This window comes from Vipera berus, assembly GCF_964194415.1.
Source record: "Vipera berus genome assembly, chromosome: 3".
Classification (NCBI taxonomy): Eukaryota; Metazoa; Chordata; class Lepidosauria; order Squamata; family Viperidae; genus Vipera; species Vipera berus.
In genome coordinates, this window is record NC_138204.1 from 23,711,143 (window position 1) to 23,732,289 (window position 21,147).

The window sequence follows — 21,147 nt, forward strand, 5'->3', positions numbered from 1 at the left end:
GTCCCCCAAAACTCTGGAGAACTGGGGCGAATCCTTAGGAACAGCTTTTCTTAACTGGGGTTCTGCAGAATGACAAGAGATTGCTAGGGGTTCTGTGAGAATTCCTGATCTTTTTTTTTTGTAAAAACGTTTTAAATAACGTTTTGTATTATGCAATGCTGGTACTTGCAGTGGTTGAAATTTTTATGTGCCGTGACTCGGCTGCTGACCTGTCATTCATGGACTGTATACGTTAGATGCGGATTCTATTGTGAAGTTTTTGTATTTTGGCCATTTTTGTACAAGTGTTCCTTGATACCTGAAAATGGTTTCAATGATTTATTTACTTTGGTTTATCCAGGGTAAAAATAAAGGCTGGTTTGGAGCCTCATGAGAGATAACAAACAGGGGAAATCATTAGCTCCAATTTCCTTGTGCTTTCATAAACTGAATGAATCTGCTCATTCCCAGCTAAATCAAAAATCAAATCGACCATGTTTCCTTTCCTCAGGTACTTGTCTGATGGATAAGAGAGGAATAGGCATGTTGATAGCTGAAATAGCACTTCTGAAGGACTGTTTCTTAAGATGGCATTGAGATTATGCCAAGAAATCATTGCAGGACTGTGATTTAGGACTAGCCTTAAATGTTGTGAAATGGTAGAGCACTACAGTTGGATGTGAGAATTATTGCAAGGAGGCACAATCAAGCAGGAGATATGGCTCTTAGTAGGCTTTACTCTATTACTAAATGCTTCAAATCATAGGTTTAGTTTTTAAAATATAAGGATATCAATATACATTAATGTTCAAACAATTTGCTAAGAAGAGATTAATGTATGTTGCTATTATATCAAATGCCTAGTAAGATCTCACTCTTGTAGACTTGGACAATTTGGGGATTAAATTTAAGAAACAACTTGATAACTTGTATAGTCTATAAAGCGAAGTTATTTGATACATATAATATTTTGTAATTTTAAATCTTGGAAGGACACTCTTATCAATTAAGATTTTTCTCTGACAAACCTCTACAATTTTATTTATCTGCAATAAATGAAAGGAAGAGGGTAAAAAGGAGAAAAACATTCACGTCCCAAGGTGCTGCAAAAGAATGTACATGTCAGCAGGGCAAACTATGTAAGCCAATGATACAGCAAAGCATTAACAAAAAAAATAATCAAATAAAGCTTGATAAGGTTGTGTGTGATCTCTAGTTAACTTCTAATAAAACCAGCTGTGCTTGAATTCAAATCCACATATTAGATACTTAGTGGCAGAACCAGATGCATAGAGATCATCTCTTGTTACTCTTTGCCTCCGGTCAAAGAATGTCGACTGGTGGCCCCCAGGGGGAGGGCGTTCTCTATGGGCGCACCGGATTTGTGGAACCGTCTTCCGGTTGAGCTCCGAATGGCGCCCGACCTTTGCTCCTTCCGGCGCGATCTAAAGACCTACTTGTTCGAACAAGCCGGCCTGGCCTGATGGGTGATGGGTTTGGGTTTTACTGTTTTTTAATGTATTTTAACTTATTGCTGTAGTTTTTGGGCATCTTGTTTAATCTCTTTTAATATTTGTATTCTTGTTTTTTAACATGTATTGCCCTGTTCACCGCCCTGAGTCCTTCGGGAGAAGGGTGGTATACAAATAATAATAATAATAATAATAATAATAATAATAATAATAATAATAATAATAATAATAATAATAATAATAATAATAATAATAATAATAATTTATATAAAACGTGTGGCAAAATAGGTATTCTTTAAAACTCCTCAAATCAGGCCTATTTTACCATTTAGGGATGGCTGAAAATGATACCATAAGCCGCTGCACATGTGAGAATACCCATTAAATCTCAAAAAGAAAAGTAAAAGGAAAAAAAAATCAAGAAAAATTCACTCTCACCCATCACTAAAACCAATGATGTCAGGATATCCATGACTTTAGCTCTGAGCCGGAAACAAATAGTGAACATAAAATAAAAAATAAAATAAAATCCTGCTATAATGTCAAGGAAAATTACTGAAATTTTAATGAAATAGTCTTCATTATGAAGAGGGCAGCTTTGAGTCATAATTGTGGCAAGGATAGAAATGGAGCTGAAGAATTTATGTCTCTTTCCCTCTCTCCTTCTTTTGTCTGTAAACAGTATTACTTGTCTCTAATGCATTACCAAGAGACAGAAAGAGGAGAAAGAAAATGCATCACCTTAAAAATCTAGCACAAACATGGATCATGGCTATGACTGAAATAGGATTGAAATGTACCTCAACTTAAGAAGATGACTATGAGTGATGTGCCTACTCAGTCTTCTGATCAAATGTGGGGGCTATGGGGACAAGTATTTATTTATTTTATTTATTTATTTAGATTTATATACCGCCCTTTCCCGAAGGACTCAGGGCGGTTTACAGGGCATTCAAAAAAAAGTCAATACAAACGTTAAAACAAATTAAAAAAGATTAAATAGAACCCTGAGAAAATTAAAACCCAGTTAAAATTAAGATTAAAAAATTCTCAGCCTGGGCCAGAGAGCTCGAAGAGCCAGGTCTTCAGGTCCTGGCGGAATGAACGGAGGTTGGGGGCAGTCTTAAGCTCCGTAGGCAGCTGGTTCCACAGGGCAGGCGCACCCACTGAGAAGGCCCTACCCCTGGGTGTTACCCGCCGGCAGTCTTTAACCGGCGGCACCCTGAGGAGACCCTCCCTGTGGGAGCGCACTGGACGAAGGGAACTTGATGCTCGCAGCAGGTGTTCCCTCAAATATCCCGGACCCTCGCCATTTAGGGCTTTATAGGTCATCACCAGCACCTTGAATCTCACCCGAAGGGCAACTGGAAGCCAATGCAGCTCGTGGAGTAGAGGTGTTACATGGGAGTATCAGGAGACCCCCATCACGACTTGCACGGCTGCATTCTGCACCAGCTGAAGCCTCCGGGTGATCCTCAAGGGCAGCCCCATGTAGAAAGCGTTGCAGTAGTCTAAACGGGAGGTCACGAGCGCATGAGTGACTGTGCGTAGGGCATCTCAGTCCAGGTAGGGTCGCAACTGGTGCACCAGGCGAACCTGGGCAAAAGCCCCCCTGGTCACGGCTCCTATATGGTCTTCAAAAGTGAGCTGCGAATCCAGTAACCCCCCCATCACTCTTTCTCTCTTCTTAATTTTCTTTTTCTTTAAACTAATCTTGAATCAGTTTTGCACTGCTCGTCTCCCATGCTTCTCCAAGCAGTTTCTTAAGCCACCTCTTCCAGTGGATTGCAGTGGGTTGGCAACGCAGCTGGACTGGTTCTTAATCTGGACTATGACCACTACAATATCTGATTGTTCATTTCTCCGCTTTGTGCCTTTCACATCCCTGCGAGGAAAGCAAGACTCACTGGATGGCTCCTGTTGTGGCCTGATTTACCAGCCCCTGGTTTTTCTTCTTAGAGATTTTCCATCCTAATAAAAAGGTAGTCTTTAAGTTAGCCAAGGATCCATCCTGATCCAAACCACTCCCAGTTTGGTCTCTCTCAGTCCAGAGTCTCAGATCTTCCAAGATCATGGTTAACTCTCTGTAGGGCAGGGGTGTCAAACTCGCAACATGACGTGTCGCGATGTATCACGACTTTTTTGCCATTGCCGGGGTAGGCACGGTTTCACTATGATGCATCCAGCCCATGGGCCGGAGGTTTGACACCCCTGCTATAGGGGAATTTGCCTCTATGATGCCTCACCAGTGCTTTCCAAAGTACTCCTAATATGCAGAGATTTGGGGTTCATTTTTAAACTGGGGAAGAGAGTTCTTGTGTCTGTATACTTTGTGTTGATGATTCTATGACTAATGAGTACAGTATAGGTTTTTCACTGTGTTTTCTAATCAGGGGTTCCATGTGACTCCTTTTTAAAAGTCTTTTTCATTATTTGGGGAAGTGTCATTTTGCCTTATCCATGAGCTATTTCACAATGTTGTCAGTACTACCGTGATGAGGGAGGGAACACCCCAGGGCTCCTTACAGCCCCACTTCTGTACTTGTGATCTTTGTTTGGATTATTTCTGAGCACAGATCTAGTATTCTTAGTCTCTAATTCCACACTGAAAAATAACTGAGATAACTGGTCAACTTGCCCTGCTTCATGTTAGAGGGAACAGCAGGTTGTCATCTCTTACACCGGCAGGTAATGCTTGGTGGGAGAGAAAATTCTCAAGTCCTTTCTTTAAGTGGCCCCATATTAAAATTGAAATGGTTGGAATGGTTTCTCCAGGACTGGAGAGAGAGAACTGTGGGCACAAGTCATACATGAGAATAGGACATAAATGGGATGCTTTGGGAACATGTAAAAGGAAAGCACTTTCCTAAGCCCCCTGTAGTCTCTGGCTCTTGGATTCCTCAAAGGAGAAAAAAGGAGATTCAGAAACTCTTGCACAAGCAGGGATTTGGGTAGAAAGAGCTTTTCAAGATGGCGGACTTGTCGAGCTGAGCTCCGTGAGCTCCGTGAGTTCGGCGTTAATTGGTGGTCTTGGGGGTGCCCTAGGGGGTGCACTATGCTTCCGTGTTAGGGTTGGGTGATCAGACTGCCTTACCATCGCTGCTTTTTGGGGAGTCAGTGCCTTCCATGTCGGTGAGAGGCAGCTGGAAGTCTTGCTGGGAGATTGTGGTGGAGGCTCCAGCTCCGTTTTGAAACACCGCAGCTTGAAACGCCCCAATCAGCTGGTTTTTGGGGTGGATAGAGCCGCGGCTTGGAATGGCTGGAGGAACCGCGGCGGGAGTGAACGCTCCAGCCTGGAACGCTCCAGCTTGGAATGGCCGGAGAAACCGGAGGAACTTCGGCATGAGTGAATGCTGCTGGAGGAGCCGTGGCTTGAAACGCCCCAATCAGCTGGTTTTCGGGGCAGATAGAGCCATGGCTTGGGATGGCTGGAGCAACCGGAGGAACTGTGGTGTGAGTGAATGCTGCTGGAGGAGCCGTGGCGTGGGTGTGTTGGAATGCTGCGGTTCGCCCAGCGCAGAGTCCTGCATGTCGGTCCTTGCACGACGGTCCTTGTTGCGGACTGCCGGGCGGCGTGGACCATCTTGGTTTGGGGCCTGGCAGAAGATCAGCGGGATACTCCTATCTACTCCCCGCCTGTTTCTATCTGCTACCTACTGCTACCTACTCCCCGCTTGTTTCAAAGCAGCCATTGGAGACCATCGAGGAGGAGATCAGGACAGTGGTGGACTCCTATGTTGGCTAAGACCTGCTGCCTTTAAGGGATCTGAGGCAGCTTGGGCTGCTTCCCAGGTTCTTGGAAGGTTAGGTGGTGTACTGGCCTGTTGGTTAGCAACAGGAGTTATGGCTTCCAGGATCCTCCCCCTTGTGGTGAGGTGCCTCGGTCTCATGACAGTCAGCACGGCATGGGCCGGGGCCGGGGCTGGGGCCGGGCTCGCTTATCACCTATATGGAGATGGACTCCTGCATTCTGTTTCCCTTGTCCTCCAAAGACTCAGAAGGACCCAGGGTGAAGAGTCGCTGTGAGAGGGCGGTTCAGTTTTTTTCCATCTGCTACCTCTCCGGAAATGAGAGATCCGTGAGGGTATGCTGTTTTCCCCTGGATGGGGTCTCCATCCGCCTCCCAGATCAGTCTTGTGGTCGGGGTGAGAGAATGACTGCTGACTTGTTCTGGGGTGCCCAGTGCAAGTGAGAGTGGTGCTGGACTGGCGGTTTTGGACTCATATACTCCTTCTGATTTGATATCATCTTTATTCAACATCTGACTGCCTTTTGCCGAACTTACATGGCTACTTATGGTGCACTTACGTTATTCTGGCACGGACTTGTATGCCCTCAGGGGTGCCCCCCCTTCCTGGGTGCGACCCGCCTTTTTTTCTACCTCTCCTCTTGATGACGGGCCCAATTGTTGGGACCCTGAGAGATGGTTAGGCATGGATTGGGGTCTCTGGTTTATTTCTAGGAAGAGACCCCTGATCTGTTTTTTAGCTAAATTTTTAAGGGGTTAAGGGGGAGGGTTGGATTGCGGTTTGGGTTGGAATTTGGGGGGCTTCCACCAACCGAGGTTCAGTCCAGGCTTGTGACAGTTCGCGGTGGGATCGGGCTTGGGTTGGGTGCCTCCGGGTCTCCAGAATGGGGGGTGGGGTTGTGGATCCCCACGATGATTGGGAATGGCAACAGGTGGTTGCACAGGGGGCCGCATCAATATTTGGGAGCGTGCCCCCGCTATCTTCAAGAGGTGGCGTGCTCCGACCCCCCGGATTTACCCTGTATTCCCGGGAGCAGGGATGAGCAGGCCCCTGAGCTCAGGCTGGTGTACTTTAATGCCAGATCAGTAGTTAATAAGGCTCCCCTTATCTGAGAGTTGGTTGAGGAGGAGCGTGCCGATCTGGCTTGCATTACTGAGACCTGGTTGGGCCCAGAGGGAGGTGTCCCTCTGACTGAACTTTGCCCACCAGGTTTCCATGTGCTTCACCAGCCTCGGGCTCAGAGAAGGGGTGGGTGTGTTGCAGTGGTTGTAAGGGAGACCTTGTGTCCGTGGGAGGCTACCGTTACTCAGATATTCGGGTGTGAGTCGCTCCTCCTGAGATTTGGCTCTGGGGCTCAGTTGGGCTTGTTCCTGGCGTATCTTTCACCTACCTGTGTAGCAGCAGCCCTGCCCAAGCTCCTCGACACCCTCTCTGGATTGGCGGTTGAGTTCCCCAGATTTATGGTTCTGGGGGACTTTAACCTGCCATCCCTAGGAGGTTCATCGGGGTTGGCTTGGGAGTTTATGGCCTCCATGATGGCCATGGACCTGACCCAGGTAATTCAGGGCCCAACTCATGGGGGGGTCACACACTCAATCTTATTTTTCTATCTGGACGGTGGCTTGATGATCTGGGAGGGGGATCTCCAGCTATTACACCCTTGTCATGGACCGATCATCACCTCCTGCGGCTGGCCTTCCGTTTCGCCCCCCCCTGTCGCGGGGTTATGGAACCGACCAGGTGGTTCCATCCCAGGTGCCTAATGGACCCTGAACGGTTCCAGGAGGCGCTTGGATCTGTGCCTGCCATCTTCGCTCACAGCCTGGTCGATGCCTTAGTGGAAGCCTGGGAAAGGGCAGCCACGGAGGCACTGGACCGCGTTGTTCCCATGCGGCCCCTGACCGGGCGCAGATCCCGGTGGGCACCATGGTTCTCCGTGGAGCTCCGGGAGATGAAGCGTCGGAGATGGAGCCTAGAGAGCTGTTGGAGGTCCAGCCAGTCTGAGTCTGATCGATTGTGGTTAAGAACCTTCATGAGGTCTTATCTCGCAGTGATGGAGGCAGCAAAGTCTAATTACTTCGCTGCCCTCATCGCGTCCACAGATAATCGCCCGGCCGCCCTGTTTGGCTATTTGAACTTGCTGGCCTGGACTGAGGGATTGGGATTTTAGATTTTAGATTTTAAATTTTAGAACGTGTTTTATTGTTTAGGGCTACTTGGTTTAATTTATTTTAATTTTTGTATATTATGTGTTGTATATAGTGTTTTAATTGCCCTGTACACCGCCCTGAGTCCTTCGGGAGAGGGGCGGTATATAAATCCAAATAATAAATAAATAAATAAATAAATAAATAAATAAATAAATAAATAAATAAATAAATAAATAAATAAATACATACATACATACATACATACATACATACATACATACATAAATACATAAATACATAAATACATAAATAAATAAGTCCTTAAACCACCAAAGCATTCAGCAAGAAGAATTTTTGAACTATTAGCAAAACAAACTGAAATATAATTCTCGCCTTCTGTAAAAAAGCAAACCTTTTTCTTGCTCTTTGCAGGGTTTTAGAACCCATCACATGTATATACAGACACATACATCTATAAATGGAAATGGCTTTTTGATGAGATCAGCTATGATTTTAGGTAGTATGAAGAGACACAAAGCTGAACCAATGGGAAAAGTGTAGGCTTTTAAAAGAATGGCCTTTCTAATGAGAAATATTCCCATTCCCACACTCTTCTACCAAAACCTAAGTGGGGTATAACTTCCTTTCAACGTAACCACTGAAGGCAGGAGTGCAGATAATGTGGTCTAAAAGTCTCAGACTGAATGAGGCCAATCAATTTAGCTTTTTTAAAGCAAGTTTTGAGGGCAAAATGAATGCCTTAGCTTACAGCAACCATTTTATCCCTTTATTTCCCTACGTGAGTGTCTGCAAAGCCTGCTTTGGTCCTAAAGTCATGTACATTCCTGCTGTAAGAAGATTTTAAATGAAACACAGAAGAAATTTCCATTAATAGTCAATAAAGAAAATTTTTCTTTTCTGTGAAAGAGGAAGGGGAAGTGAGTGATATTACATTTCTTCAACATTTGGTTTTTGAGGTAAATGATTTCAGCAGTTTCATGAGGAAAAAGGTTTCATGGGATGTTATTACTCTATTAAACTACACGATTATAATATTAGTAACAAATGCTGCCTACTCAGGCACTATATATGTATTTATTTCTTCCATGTTTCTCTGAATCATTCATGTGAAAAGCATGCTCTTAGCTCAGTCATGGAATAAACATTTCCCCTAAATGTGGGGGAAAGACTTACGGGAAGCTGAGCTGGAAAGAGCATAGAACAGCCAAGCCTCCTCATCATCTTGTAAAATGTTTTTCCCCCCTTAATCTCTTTATATAGAATTAATAACATGAATTGCAGTTAAGAAGTACAGGTAGTCCTTGATTTACAACAGTTCATTTAGTGACTGTTCAGTTACAACATCCCTGAAAAAATATGTTATGACCATTTTTCACACTTACGACCATTACAACATCCCCATGGTTATCTGATCAAAATTCAGATTCTTGGCAACTGACTCATATTTATGACGGTTGCAGTGTGCAGAAGTCACGTGATCACCTTTTGTGACCTTCTAACAAGCAAAGTCAATGGGGAAACTAGTTTCACTTAGCAACCGTGTTACAAATTTAGCAACTGCAATGATTCACTTAACAACTGTGGCAAGAAAAAAATGTAAAATGGAGCAAAACTCACTTAACAAATGTTTCACTTAGCAACATACATTTTTGGCTCCATTGTAGTTGTAAGTTGAGGACTAGCTGTACCCTAAGAAATTCATAAAGATGGAGGATTGCCCTTTATTTCATGTCATAGGTCCAGTCAAAAGATATCTCTTCAAGCTGGTATTTATATTGTTTGCTTTTCAAGTGGGAAATTCTATTATAAACCAAGCAGAAAGAATTGAATATTCACCCTCCAGTTCTAATTTAGCTGCCACTGACTTAACAGAACATGTTGATTTCAATGACAACACTATCAAGTCTAGTTTGACTCAAAGTTAAGAAATGGCTGGTTATTTGGATCATACTGAGGGCAATATTTGGAGTTTGTAAGCATTTTTAGAATTTTAGAACACGTCATGACATTCTAATAAAATGGTTGTCTTGGTAGGCTTGGCTAGTCACAAAAAATCAGACTCACCTTATTATTTCCCTTCTGCTGTAAAACCTCTCTGATACTGTTTTTGAGATATGGGCAACTAGAAAACAGTTAGGAAATTAAATAATAATTATGGTACTTGTTGTGTTTATCATTGATCTCTTACTAATGTCCAAAAACTGATTGAATTTTGCATTGGTATAATGCATTGAATGAACAGATATTTTAAGTTTGGGAACATGATTTCTAAGTGAGCACAGTGCCATCAAAATATTTATTTATCTAAATCATTTATATAGTTGCCCATTTATATCAAACTCTGAGCAGCTCCCAATCAGCAATTAAAACAATAATAAAACAACACTGCATAAATATATTAAAGTAGGTAGCAATCAGATGATTAAGTTAACCACCATGATTCAGTGATAATTCCGAGTGACCAATCTCAGTATAATGTAAAAATAAATATTCCCTAGCTTCTGCTTTTTCTGAATCTACTTTTGCAATACTAAGTGTAGTTTTAACAATATACTACTAGCACAAGGAAACAGACTGGCAGAGATCCTCTAGAACTATAATTATTAATATTAGGTTTAATATTCTTGGTACGATATTCAATCAGGGACAGGCACAAATGGAGGAAATGTTATGTATTCTTATTTAGGATATACTGCACATTGGATTAACAATTTAAATGAACAGTTAAAGTTATTTTTTTAAAAAAATAACATTTTAAATTTAATTTAATAACTTGTTATCTAAATCCAGATTTTCTGGGTGATTCTATCCCATTTTGTTGATGGGTTTCAATTAATTTATTTTATTTTTTAATCTTAAAATAAGATGAATATTTTCAGGACTGCTGACTGTTTCCAAAGGATCTGGGGACTTCTTCATAAAACTGGGTATGTGTAGTTTTTTTAAAAATATTTTAATTTATATACTATAATACCCTCTCTTGTGTTAACAAAGAAAACAAAAAAATAACATTGCTAGTAAGAACTATTCCATTGAAGAAAATATCAGTCTGTTAAACCTTATTTTGAGAATGCTTTCATTAAAAAGATTTGGGTAATATAGCTGAGAGTTGAATGGTTGTATTAACATAACCTATATTTTTCTTATTCTAATATATAAATAATTAAATTATGGCCTCACGAAATCATAAAATGTCAGTTCTTAGAGACAGAAAGGAGTTCGTGTTCAAAATATATGTTTTAAATTCTCAGAATTCTCATTCAAACTTGAATGTGTGCATGTATGTATGGATAGAGAAGTGTGTGAGTGTAAATGGAATATGTGTAAATATGTGTGTAAAACATTTTTTAGCAATTGAAACTACTTTATTCATTACTGGCACAGGTTGGGAATCTGGACCTACATTTGGGATATAAAATTCCTAAAGATACAAGAATTCATGGTGGATATCTGGCTTGCTTACTCCATACCATTACCATCCAGCCACAGCCAATTGTTATCCTTATTTGTGATCTGCTCCTGCATTGCAGCATCTATCGGAGGTCTCTTCCACTGCTGGATGTTTTCCTCTCTGCAATATTCCTTCCAGTTTTCTGCCTGGGCATCCTCTGTCCTTAGTTTCTTGGTGTTCTTAATCCTCTTTTTGGTGCATCCAGTCCGGTGCCTGTTTACTATAATTGTGCCTACATTAGGGACGAGACAAGGGCGAAGGCTGCTGCTATCTGCCTGCTTTATGATTATAGCTATCAACATTATCCCAAATATTATGAACAATATCCAAGCAATCCTGAAAATCATTAAATGCACCTGCAAGAATTCCATGGACAGTCTTGTGACCTCAATGCTCCTGTTGGGTAATGCTTCCTGGGACTTCAGCCATTCTCTCAAAAGCATAATTGACAACATGCCAGACAAATTACTGAGTTCAAGGAATAGCCATGTTCAGTTTAAAAATCATAGTAATATCTTCCAACTCAATGAGAAAATGGTTAACAGTAGCCAAAGTATCAAGGAAGATTTTTTATATGCTGATAAGCTCGTCCAGAAGGTCATACTCCTGACCAATCGGGTGACAGCTGGTTTTTTTCTCTTCTATCTCCTTTTCCAAGCAACATGGTACCTGAAGAGTTATCTTACAGATATTTGTTTTGATAATATTTACATTACCCCAAAGCTGGAAGATCTGGCTCGTGTAAACAAAACAACTGATTTGCTGATTTGCACAACCAGGAAGTTAATTAAACCAACCAGCTTCAAATTGTCCCAAAAAGAACTCAAGGCTTCTCTCAGACACGTTTTTCTTCTCACATTAGTCCTGGTGGTGATGCTGCTTGTCATAGCAACTGATTACATTGCTTTTCATTTGGCACAAACAGCTGTAACTGAAGTCACTCAGATCCCTGTTGTCCCAGTTACTTTCTGGATAAAATACGAAGTGAGTACTGAAGTCTCTAGTTTGGGCTTAAATCAGTCTCTTTCAGCCTGGAACTTTTCAGATAAGATGGTGTTGCAACCTCCAAGATTTCAAATGAAATAGCATTTGTCAATGCATGTCAGATGAATGTTTCTTGATTCATTATGGAATTAATATAGGCAATAAAACAGCATAGCTGAGCCCATAGGACAGGAGGCTTAAGATCTCAATCATCAAACACTACTATTTTCAGGAAGAACTTCATTTGGCTTCCTTCCCCTAATTCCTGTGTATGATACAGGGAAGGTTTTCACAACCTGTGCTGCATTTCTGTCAATTATAATGTAAAAACAAAACAAAAATAAATGTATCAAACAAACAAATTAACAAGCCAAGTAGTAATTTCAATCTCCTAGTTTCCCCTCCAAAGATAAACCAATCTCATAAGAGATAAACAAAATCAAATTTGATTAGAAAAAGATAAATGGTGAAAATTTTAAATGTACACAGTATAAAAATTCAGGTCTAAAATATTCAGGTACATTGCAAAAGACAATGTAACATTCTGATGTTTGTATGATTTTTTTCCCTTTGAGGTAGCTTCTACATTTCTAATTAATTCATTTTATTGTTTCAGATCAAACTAAGTTTTGTTGGTTTCCAACCTTCCCTAATGGTTCCATTTGAGAGAAATTACCATCAGAACCTGACTTTTGTTTCTTCTAACTGCTTCATGCAAAAGCCAAATCCTCCCAACACAGCTTTGGTTCTGGCTGTGGTGCTTCTCTTTTGCATCATTTATGCTACAGTATTTTTGGAAGCATACTCACACCGTCTGTGCCGAAAAATTTCAGCCTCCTTTTTTGAGAATCAGGAAAACCAGAGAATCCAGTACCTCTACAACAAGCTCATTAGGAAGCACAAGAAACAAGAGCAACAGGAGGCATCAGTACTTTGTTGAATGCTATTTTTCAAGAGCATTTTGCACCATTGTGGTGCCAATATTATATAATCACAGTTCCAAAGGATAAAAGCAATAGAGGACAATATAGAAACTGGATGATACATAACTCAAAGGAGTTTGAATATACAGATTTATCATAAAATAAAAACGTTTCAATTGAACCAAGCACAACTCCTGATGATTACATAGGCATAGACATATGCTTTTATTTATTTATTTGTTTATTATGTTTTTAGAGCTGCCTAATTTGCAACAACTCTGAACAGGATACAGATTTTTTTTAAAAAAAAACCTAATATAAAAGATGAAAGATGCCAGTAACCAGAGAACCAACATAACCTGCACAGCCACCAACATAAATAGCACAATTGCTTTTCAGAACACGAACTTCAGGTAAGTCACAGCCTGAGAGGGGAGAAAACAGGTCTTCAAGGTCCATGTAAAGGACAGGACGGTAAGGCTATTTAAAAATCTGGGGAAGACAATTCCAGATGCACATTAAAAGAAGTAGGGCCTTGATTGTGCAGTTTGCTGCCGTTTTGATTTTCTTTATATCCTCCCCCTTCATGGATATTCCTGATTTACAGTATAGTTTCTGCATTACTTCCTGCCTCAAAACATCAGAAAACTGTGATACCTAATGTTGTGTAACTGGTTCTTTGCAGGCAATAAGCGATACATTACACCTAAACCTTTGGCAATCATGGTATCAAGAGTCACAAAAAGTGCAAAGAAGAAAGAGAGAGAGAGAGAGAGAAAGAGAAAGAGAGAAGAGAGATTGGTGGCTAGTTGCTTGCAACCCTTAGGCTTTATTGGTTAGTTAGTATTAGACTTGGATAGTGTCTCACTCCCAAAAGAGTGTCTTACAATACACAGTGAGAAACCAAACAATACAATCACACATGTACATTATCCAGAAAACAGCCAAACCTAGGAGAAACCAAAATTCAACATTGGCTTTGCGCCCATCCTAATCCTAGGCCTGGAAGCTCAGTCACATTTCTAACAATGTCTGCAAGAGCTGTAGGGCAGGAACCATATGAATTTCCGGGGGAGATGCTCTTATAGAGGACTGCTCAGTGCTCACTTACATTAATATGTTTGGTCACGCCAATGGTTCTCTTTCTTGCAATTCTTCAAATATTGTTGCAAGCCCAATTTCCAACACATCCAGTCTCATGGATGGGTTTGGGGCAGTGGAGAGTTGGCATGGATTCCTTAGTCCTCAGGAATTGATAAAATGTTCTTATTTAAATGTTTCTCTTAACATTTCTATGGGCATGTCACTGCCTGCCATTCTTTTCTTAAGCCCATTTGCAGGAGGGGAGAACTGTATGCCTGGCGTTTTTCACCCTGCCTCTTGAAGCTGACTAATTCTACCCACATTAAAACAAACAAACAAAAAACACCCAACTCTGTGTGTAACATCCACAGCAAAGTTCACAGCAAACTACAGTACTGGAGGAATTACCCTCCCTGACCCAGAGATACAAAATAAACTTCTTGCTAAATTAAGGGATTCACCTCAAATGCAGCCCACAGTTTTTGTTTGTTTGAAAACATGTGATTAAACTTCATTCTCCTCAGAGCTTTATTTATTTTCTTTTATGTTAAATTCTGCCTCCAAAATGGCACCAGTATTAATTATATTTTGGCTTGCTTAAAAATTCCACACTAATCTGCTAGAGCTAAAAAGGATGATAGTAATTATATCTATGCACGAAACTTACTCAAACGGACTCTATAATCTACAATCTATATCTCTACACAGTTTCATATCTCTGAAGTCAAAGGGGAGTTACATTGGCCACTAAACAGCTGCTGAGCTGAATATGATTCAACACTCCTGCATTCTTCTTTCCAATAATAGGGATCAGTTCCAGAAAATATTTATTTGAAGCATTTATAAGCAAACGTTAAGAGTACAATCTCCTTCAATATAGTTTGTTATAATACAAAAGGAAAAGAAAATTGAGGGAGAAAAGATTGACACACCCCCTTCTTCTATTCATAGTAATCCTAAAAGGACTCTTATTCTTAATTATGCAACAGCAAGATTACTAAAAAGGGGAACAAAAATACAATCTCTCCACCTACCCAATTTTGCAGATATTTTGTTGTTTATTTATTTATCAAATTTAGAAACCACCCGTCTCATTGATGTTGCTGATCTTTGCAATCTTTCAAACAGCTAAGTATAGCTGCACAGATGATGGGCTTGATGTGATCTGTGCGTCTTTGGTGTTCTTTGAGGTTGGTTGTTTGCTTTCAGATATTCGATTACCCAAATAAATAACATCATCTGTTACATGCTGGCTGGGGAATACTAGGAGCTGAAGTCCGCTCATCTTAAAGTACTGGTCTATATATAGAACACAAATAATCTGTGGCATTTTCACCCCCTCATCCTTTATTTATTTGACTCTGCAATTCAAAAATACCCTCCCACACACCATCTCCTTTTCTTCCTGGTGATCTTTTCAGATTTTTTTTTAATCTTTTCACATTTTTCCTATAGTGTTATAAGATAGAATTGAAGTATTTTCATTGCATAATCATGATGCCCAATGGTGATATTCACATTAAGCAATAAGGAGAATGCTTTGCAAGCTAAAAGCATATTCAGAGAATATCCTACCTAACCACATGCTACCTATTTCGATCCCTAGAGAATTTCAAGATGTATGACTCACACTTGTTATCTGGATAGTTTGGCATTTTGAAAAACAAGGTTATACTTGTGTCTCTGCAGCAGCTATGCATCTCTTTGAGAGCTGACAACACTTAAGGCTTCTGTTGGCTTTGGAAGGATGGCTTAGAAAAGTGCATGTTGACATTCCCCAACTGAAAAACAACAACAACAACAACCAGAAAAGTGTGATAAGCATTTCTAGCATCCAAACACAGCAGCAATAGAATGCATGTTCATTGTTATTTTCGCATTATGTTTTGTTCAATATTCATCAGCTTTTGCTTGTCACAATAGAGCATTTTGGTAACAGTTAGAAAAGCCTATTTTGGAACAAACAAGATTGTAATTAAAAACACAGAGAAGCGGGTTATAATTTTATTATTATTACCAACGTGAATATACTTTAAGAAAGCCAAGCGCTTGTTTAAATGTAAATTCTGACTGGAGACAATGATGTATTTTAAGTGTCTGATTCACAGGGGCTTTATTATTATAAAGAATCATTTCTTCCATGCCATTATTATATAATTTAATATAATTTAATTCTTTGTTAGCAATCTAAAAAAAAGTTTACACAAATATGAGCTGTCACTGTTGTGACTATTGCCTGTGGATGGCCTTCAGATAGGCCGAAACAGGAAATAAAGATTTGTCCCATGTTTGGGGCCTAGCAAGGTAATCTAAAAGTTAACAAGCATTTAATATATATATATATATATATATATATATATATATATATATATATATATATATATATATATGTCAAATGTTAACTATTTAGATTACCTTGCTAGGCCCCAAACATGGGGCAAATCTTTATTTCCTGTTTTCAGCCTATCTTGAAGGTCATCGAACAGGCAGTAGTCACACAGGACAGCTCATATATTTGTGTAAATTACTAACAAAGAATTAAGGGAGACTGAAATGCATTTCAAACTTATTAGTTTTCATCAGTCAGCCATACCCTTCTGAGATTCGAACATGGGCTGATTTCACATTAGGCAGTTGTTTTTACCTCTTGAGCCACAGGATCTAAATAGTAATCTAAATAGTTAACATTTGACACATATCTCCCCTTGCAGAAGCTAACAAAGCGAGAGAGATCCTGTGGCTCAAGAGGTAAAAACAACTGCCTAATGTGCAATCAGCCCAGGTTCGAATCTCAGAAGGGTATGGCTGACTGATGAAAACTAATAAGTTTGGCTTCCGGCAGCGGCGCGGCGCCGGAGACAGCCGTTTCGGGCTGCCCGCTGCTCAGCTGAGTTGTTTTCACCCGAAACAGCGCCGATCAGCTGTTCGGGTGGATTTGAAGCCCCCTCCTCGGGAGAAGAGGAGGGGGTGAGGCCCCAGGTACGGGTTGAGTTCTCCGGGGCCGCCTGAGCTTAAAGCTTGGGCGGCTGAAGGATTGAACTCCCCCGTAGCCTGGGTTGCTCCCAGCTGTTCAGCGTCTCTACTCCGGGATTTTTGGAGCAGAGCCAAGCGTTTGCGACCACCCCTGCCAGAAGGAAAGACCTTGGAATAAAAGGAGCAGGCAGAGCGGTACAGGAGGTCAAGGTGAAGAGGACTTTTATTTTTACTCTCTAGCTTAATGGACTTTATAAACTTAAAGTGAAAGTGCGCAACAAGTGAAAGTGAAAAGATGGCGGCTAAACCTCCCTCAAAAACTCTTCGGAGTGCGGGAACTTCCCCGGTGCAACAGACATCGTTGCAAGCTTTGCTTCCTCCTGCTGCACTGACATCGAAGGATTTAGAAGATGCTTTGGAAAAACAATCCCAGGTAATATCAGAAATGCTGGGTGACAAGTTGGCAAAGGTGGAGAAGAAATTGGAGAAATTGGAGGAGAGGATAGAAGAGAAGTTTAGTGCGATGAGGGTAGACATTTTGTCTATAGTGCAAAGCGTGGCTGAATGTGTGCAAAGTTTGGACGAAAAAGTGGAGGATCTGAGTCAAAAGAATGCTATATTAGAAGTAAAGGTACTGGAGAATGAAGATTTAAGGGATAGAATGGACGGAGAATTGAGTCTTGTCCAGTATCACCAGATGCAGTATGCTATCAGAATCAGGGGCTTAAAAGAGAATCCTAAAGAAGACCTAAAGCAGCTGATTTCTGAGGCTTTGGAAGAAGTATTGGATCAGCCAGCATCTGAAATAAAGGGATGCATGGATAAAGTCTTTCGTGTAAACTCATGGATTGCTAGACAGAGAAAGCTACCTAGAGATGTGGTGGTTTATTTTACTAAGAGAGAAACCAGAGATGAAGTTATTCAAGCCGCTTATGATACTAAAGTTGTGATTGCTGACCAAGAAGTTTTGGTTTTAAAAGAAATTCCTCCAAAGATTTTAAGGAGAAGGAAGGATTTTGCATTTCTTGTGCAAGAACTTAAGCAACGTGAAATAAAGTTTAGATGGGAGATTCCTGTCGGATTGGTGGTGATGTATGAAGGTAAAAGATACCGTCTGGTTACTGTGACACAGGCACGTGACTTCTACAATAATGTTTTAAAAGCGACCCCACTATCACTTCTGGAAGCTGCAAAGGGATTTGGAGAATGGATATCCTAAGAGGCTGAAGGTGGACAGAAAGAGGAGAATGGTGCTGGAGGGGATCAAATTATAGCCTCGTTGGCTGTTGCTGGAGAGCAGAGGGTGACACGTGCCACTTTAAAACGAGCAAAACAAATAAAAGAGCAAGACCAACAGAAGTTTATGGAACTTTCAAAGCGTACTTACAGTGAAGCAGTGGGAGGAGCGCGGCCCAAAGAAGATAGAGGGGCTATTAAAGATGTGCTCCAACAGCTTCGGGATGCCACGCATGGTGACTAAATTTCTAACCTGGAATGTTAATGGACTAAATTCACCACAGAAGAGAAAGAAAGTTTTTCAATATTTAAAACAATTCAAGATTGATGTTATATGTTTGCAAGAAACGCATATTAGGGCTATGGACCAAAAGTATTTATCGAACTCAAGATTGGGCACGCAATTTGTTGCATCTGCGATAAATAAGAAAAATGGAGTGGTTGTTTATGTCAAAAGCGCTTTATCAGCGGAATTAATTGAAGCAGATAAGCATGGAAGATATGTTATGATAGATTTGCTGCTTGAAGGCAAAAAAACGCTTTTAGTTGGACTGTATGCTCCTAATCAACAGCAAGCTGATTTTTTTAGCTCACTTCATACAAAGCTTACTCAATTGGATTACAAATCGTTTATTTTTATGGGGTATTGGAATGGTGTTTTGGATGTACAGATGGATAAGGCTGGTTCTTTTAAGTGCTCTCCGAGTCATGCCAGATTGCCTAAATCTTTTTTTGAAATGAAGGATGATCTGGAACTGCGAGATATTTGGCGTGACACTCACCTGCATGAAAAGGATTATACTTTTTTTTCTGATAGACATCAATCTTTTTCCAGGATTGATTTTATTTTGCTGACTAATGATTTTTTTTCTAGGATTAAGAAGGTAAAGATCTGTGCAAGAGCTATTTCTGACCATAGTCCAGTGTGGTTAGAGATCAATAAGGACAATAGAGATAGGCGCTCGTGGCGCGTAAATGAGAACTTGTTTAGAAATCAGAGAAATGTGGAAGAATGTAAACAGCGGATGAAGGATTTTTTTGAAATTAATATGAATAAGGATACCTCTATGGATATGGTTTGGGATGCTAGCAAGGCCTATATGAGAGGGGTGTTGATATATATGAATAACAAACACAGACGTACTTTGGAAGCCAGAAGGAAAGAATTGGAGAACGAAATTAGGGAAAAAGAAAAGGCCTTGATCTTGAACCCATTGGATGTGAAGGCTAAGGAGGTTATTAAGCTATTAAGAGGACAATTTGACAAATTAATGGCTGACCAAGTGGCAACCAATTTGCGGTTTGCTAGGCATAATACTTTTTGCAATGCTAATAAGCCAGGTAGATGGCTAGCTTATAGACTTAGGAAAAAGCAAAGGGCTTCTAATATAGACAAAATTGAACATAAGGGAAAGGTGGTGTTTCAACAGGATCTTATTAAGGAAGCCTTTCTGGACTTTTATTCTAAGTTATATGCTAAGGAGAAGATTAATGAAAAGGATATTGATGTATATTTGGAGAATGCTAGCATCCCGGTTCTTACGCAGGCACAAAAAGAGGAGATTAACCAATTAATAACAGAAGAAGAAATTCTTACAGCAATTAAGGAATTGAAGTTGGATAAAGCACCAGGTACGGATGGTTTGACTGCGGTTTATTACAGAAATTTACAAATGGAGTTGATAAAGCCATTAAAGGAACTGTTTCAGATAATTCAGAGAGGGGGAAAGGTGCCTCCGTCTTGGAGAACTGCTTTTATTTCTTTGATACCGAAGGAAGATCAAGATGCTACTCAAGTAAAAAATTATAGACCGATATCACTTTTAAATACAGATTATAAGATATTTGCTAAGGTGTTGGCTAATAGACTGATGAGGGTTCTGCAACAGGTGATTCATGGGGATCAAACTGGGTTTATCAGTGGTAGGCAAATGAAAAATAATGTGAGGCATATAGTTGATGTGTTAGAGTTTTTGGAAAGGAACAACCGGATCCCTGCGGCGCTAATTTTTTTAGATGCGGAAAAAGCTTTTGATCAATTGAATTGGCAATTTTTGATGAAAGTTTTAGATAAAATGAATTTTGGGGATAAATTTTTGCAACCAATTAGGGCATTATATCAAAAACAAATTGCCCGAATAATAGTTAACAATAGTTTGACTGAAGCTTGTAATATTGAGAAGGGCACAAGGCAAGGGTGTCCGTTATCGCCTTTGTTATTTGTGTTAACATTGGAGATATTATTGGTAAAAATACGGAGTTCGGAAAGAATTAAGGGGATACAAATTAGAGATCAGGATTATAGATTGAGAGCGTTCGCAGATGATCTGGTTGTTACAGTGACCCAGCCAGAGAACTCTGTTGTGGACCTGATGGAGATAATAATGCAATATGGGAAGGTTTCTGGATTTAAAGTTAATGCACAAAAAACTAAAATTCTGGCCAAAAATATGACAGTATCGCAAAAGGCTCTTTTAGAAGGACTAACTGGATTTGAGATTGTTAAAAGGGTCAAATATTTGGGGGTGTTTTTGTCACCCTCTAATACAAAGTTATATAAAAATAACTATGAAAGATTGTGGGGAAAAATCCAAAAAGAAATGGAGAGCTGGGAAAAATTGCAATTGTCTTTGTTGGGGCGAATCGCAGCAGTGAAAATGAATGTCCTGCCTAAATTTTTATTCTTATTTCAAATGATACCGGTTCTTAAGAAAGATTCTAATCTGGAGGAATGGCAGCGAGGTATCAATAAATTTGTTTGGGCAGGGAAAAAGCCACGAGTTAAACTTAAGATTATGCAGGATACTCGTGAAAGAGGTGGTCTTAAAATGCCCAATCTTAAATTATATTATGAAGCTGCTGCGTTAGCAGGAATAAGTGATTGGATTAATTTGACACAAGAGAGATTATTAAATCTTGAGGGCCATGACTTGTTGTTTGGCTGGCATGCATATTTGTTGTATGATAAAAAGGTAGATAATGTGTTTAAAGCGCATATTTTAAGACAAGCATTGTTGAGAGTTTGGAAGAAGTACAGACATAAGTTAGGTTGTAAGATACCATTGTGGGCAATCCCAAAACACGTAATAGAAAATATAAATGTTGGTTTCAAACATGATGTGACTA

The 21,147-nt window shown here is 40.2% G+C and overlaps 1 protein-coding gene across 1 annotated transcript; it reads left to right on the top strand.

Moving 5' to 3' along the window:
• Nucleotides 1–10,236: 10,236 nt before the first annotated feature.
• Nucleotides 10,237–12,746, top strand: OCSTAMP (osteoclast stimulatory transmembrane protein; the record flags this gene model as incomplete). Its single annotated transcript, XM_081322176.1, has 3 exons — nucleotides 10,237–10,298; nucleotides 10,756–11,806; nucleotides 12,423–12,746. 3 exons carry the CDS (start codon nucleotides 10,237–10,239, stop codon nucleotides 12,744–12,746), a joined length of 1,437 nt encoding a protein of 478 aa, XP_081178302.1.
• Nucleotides 12,747–21,147: the final 8,401 nt, after the last annotated feature.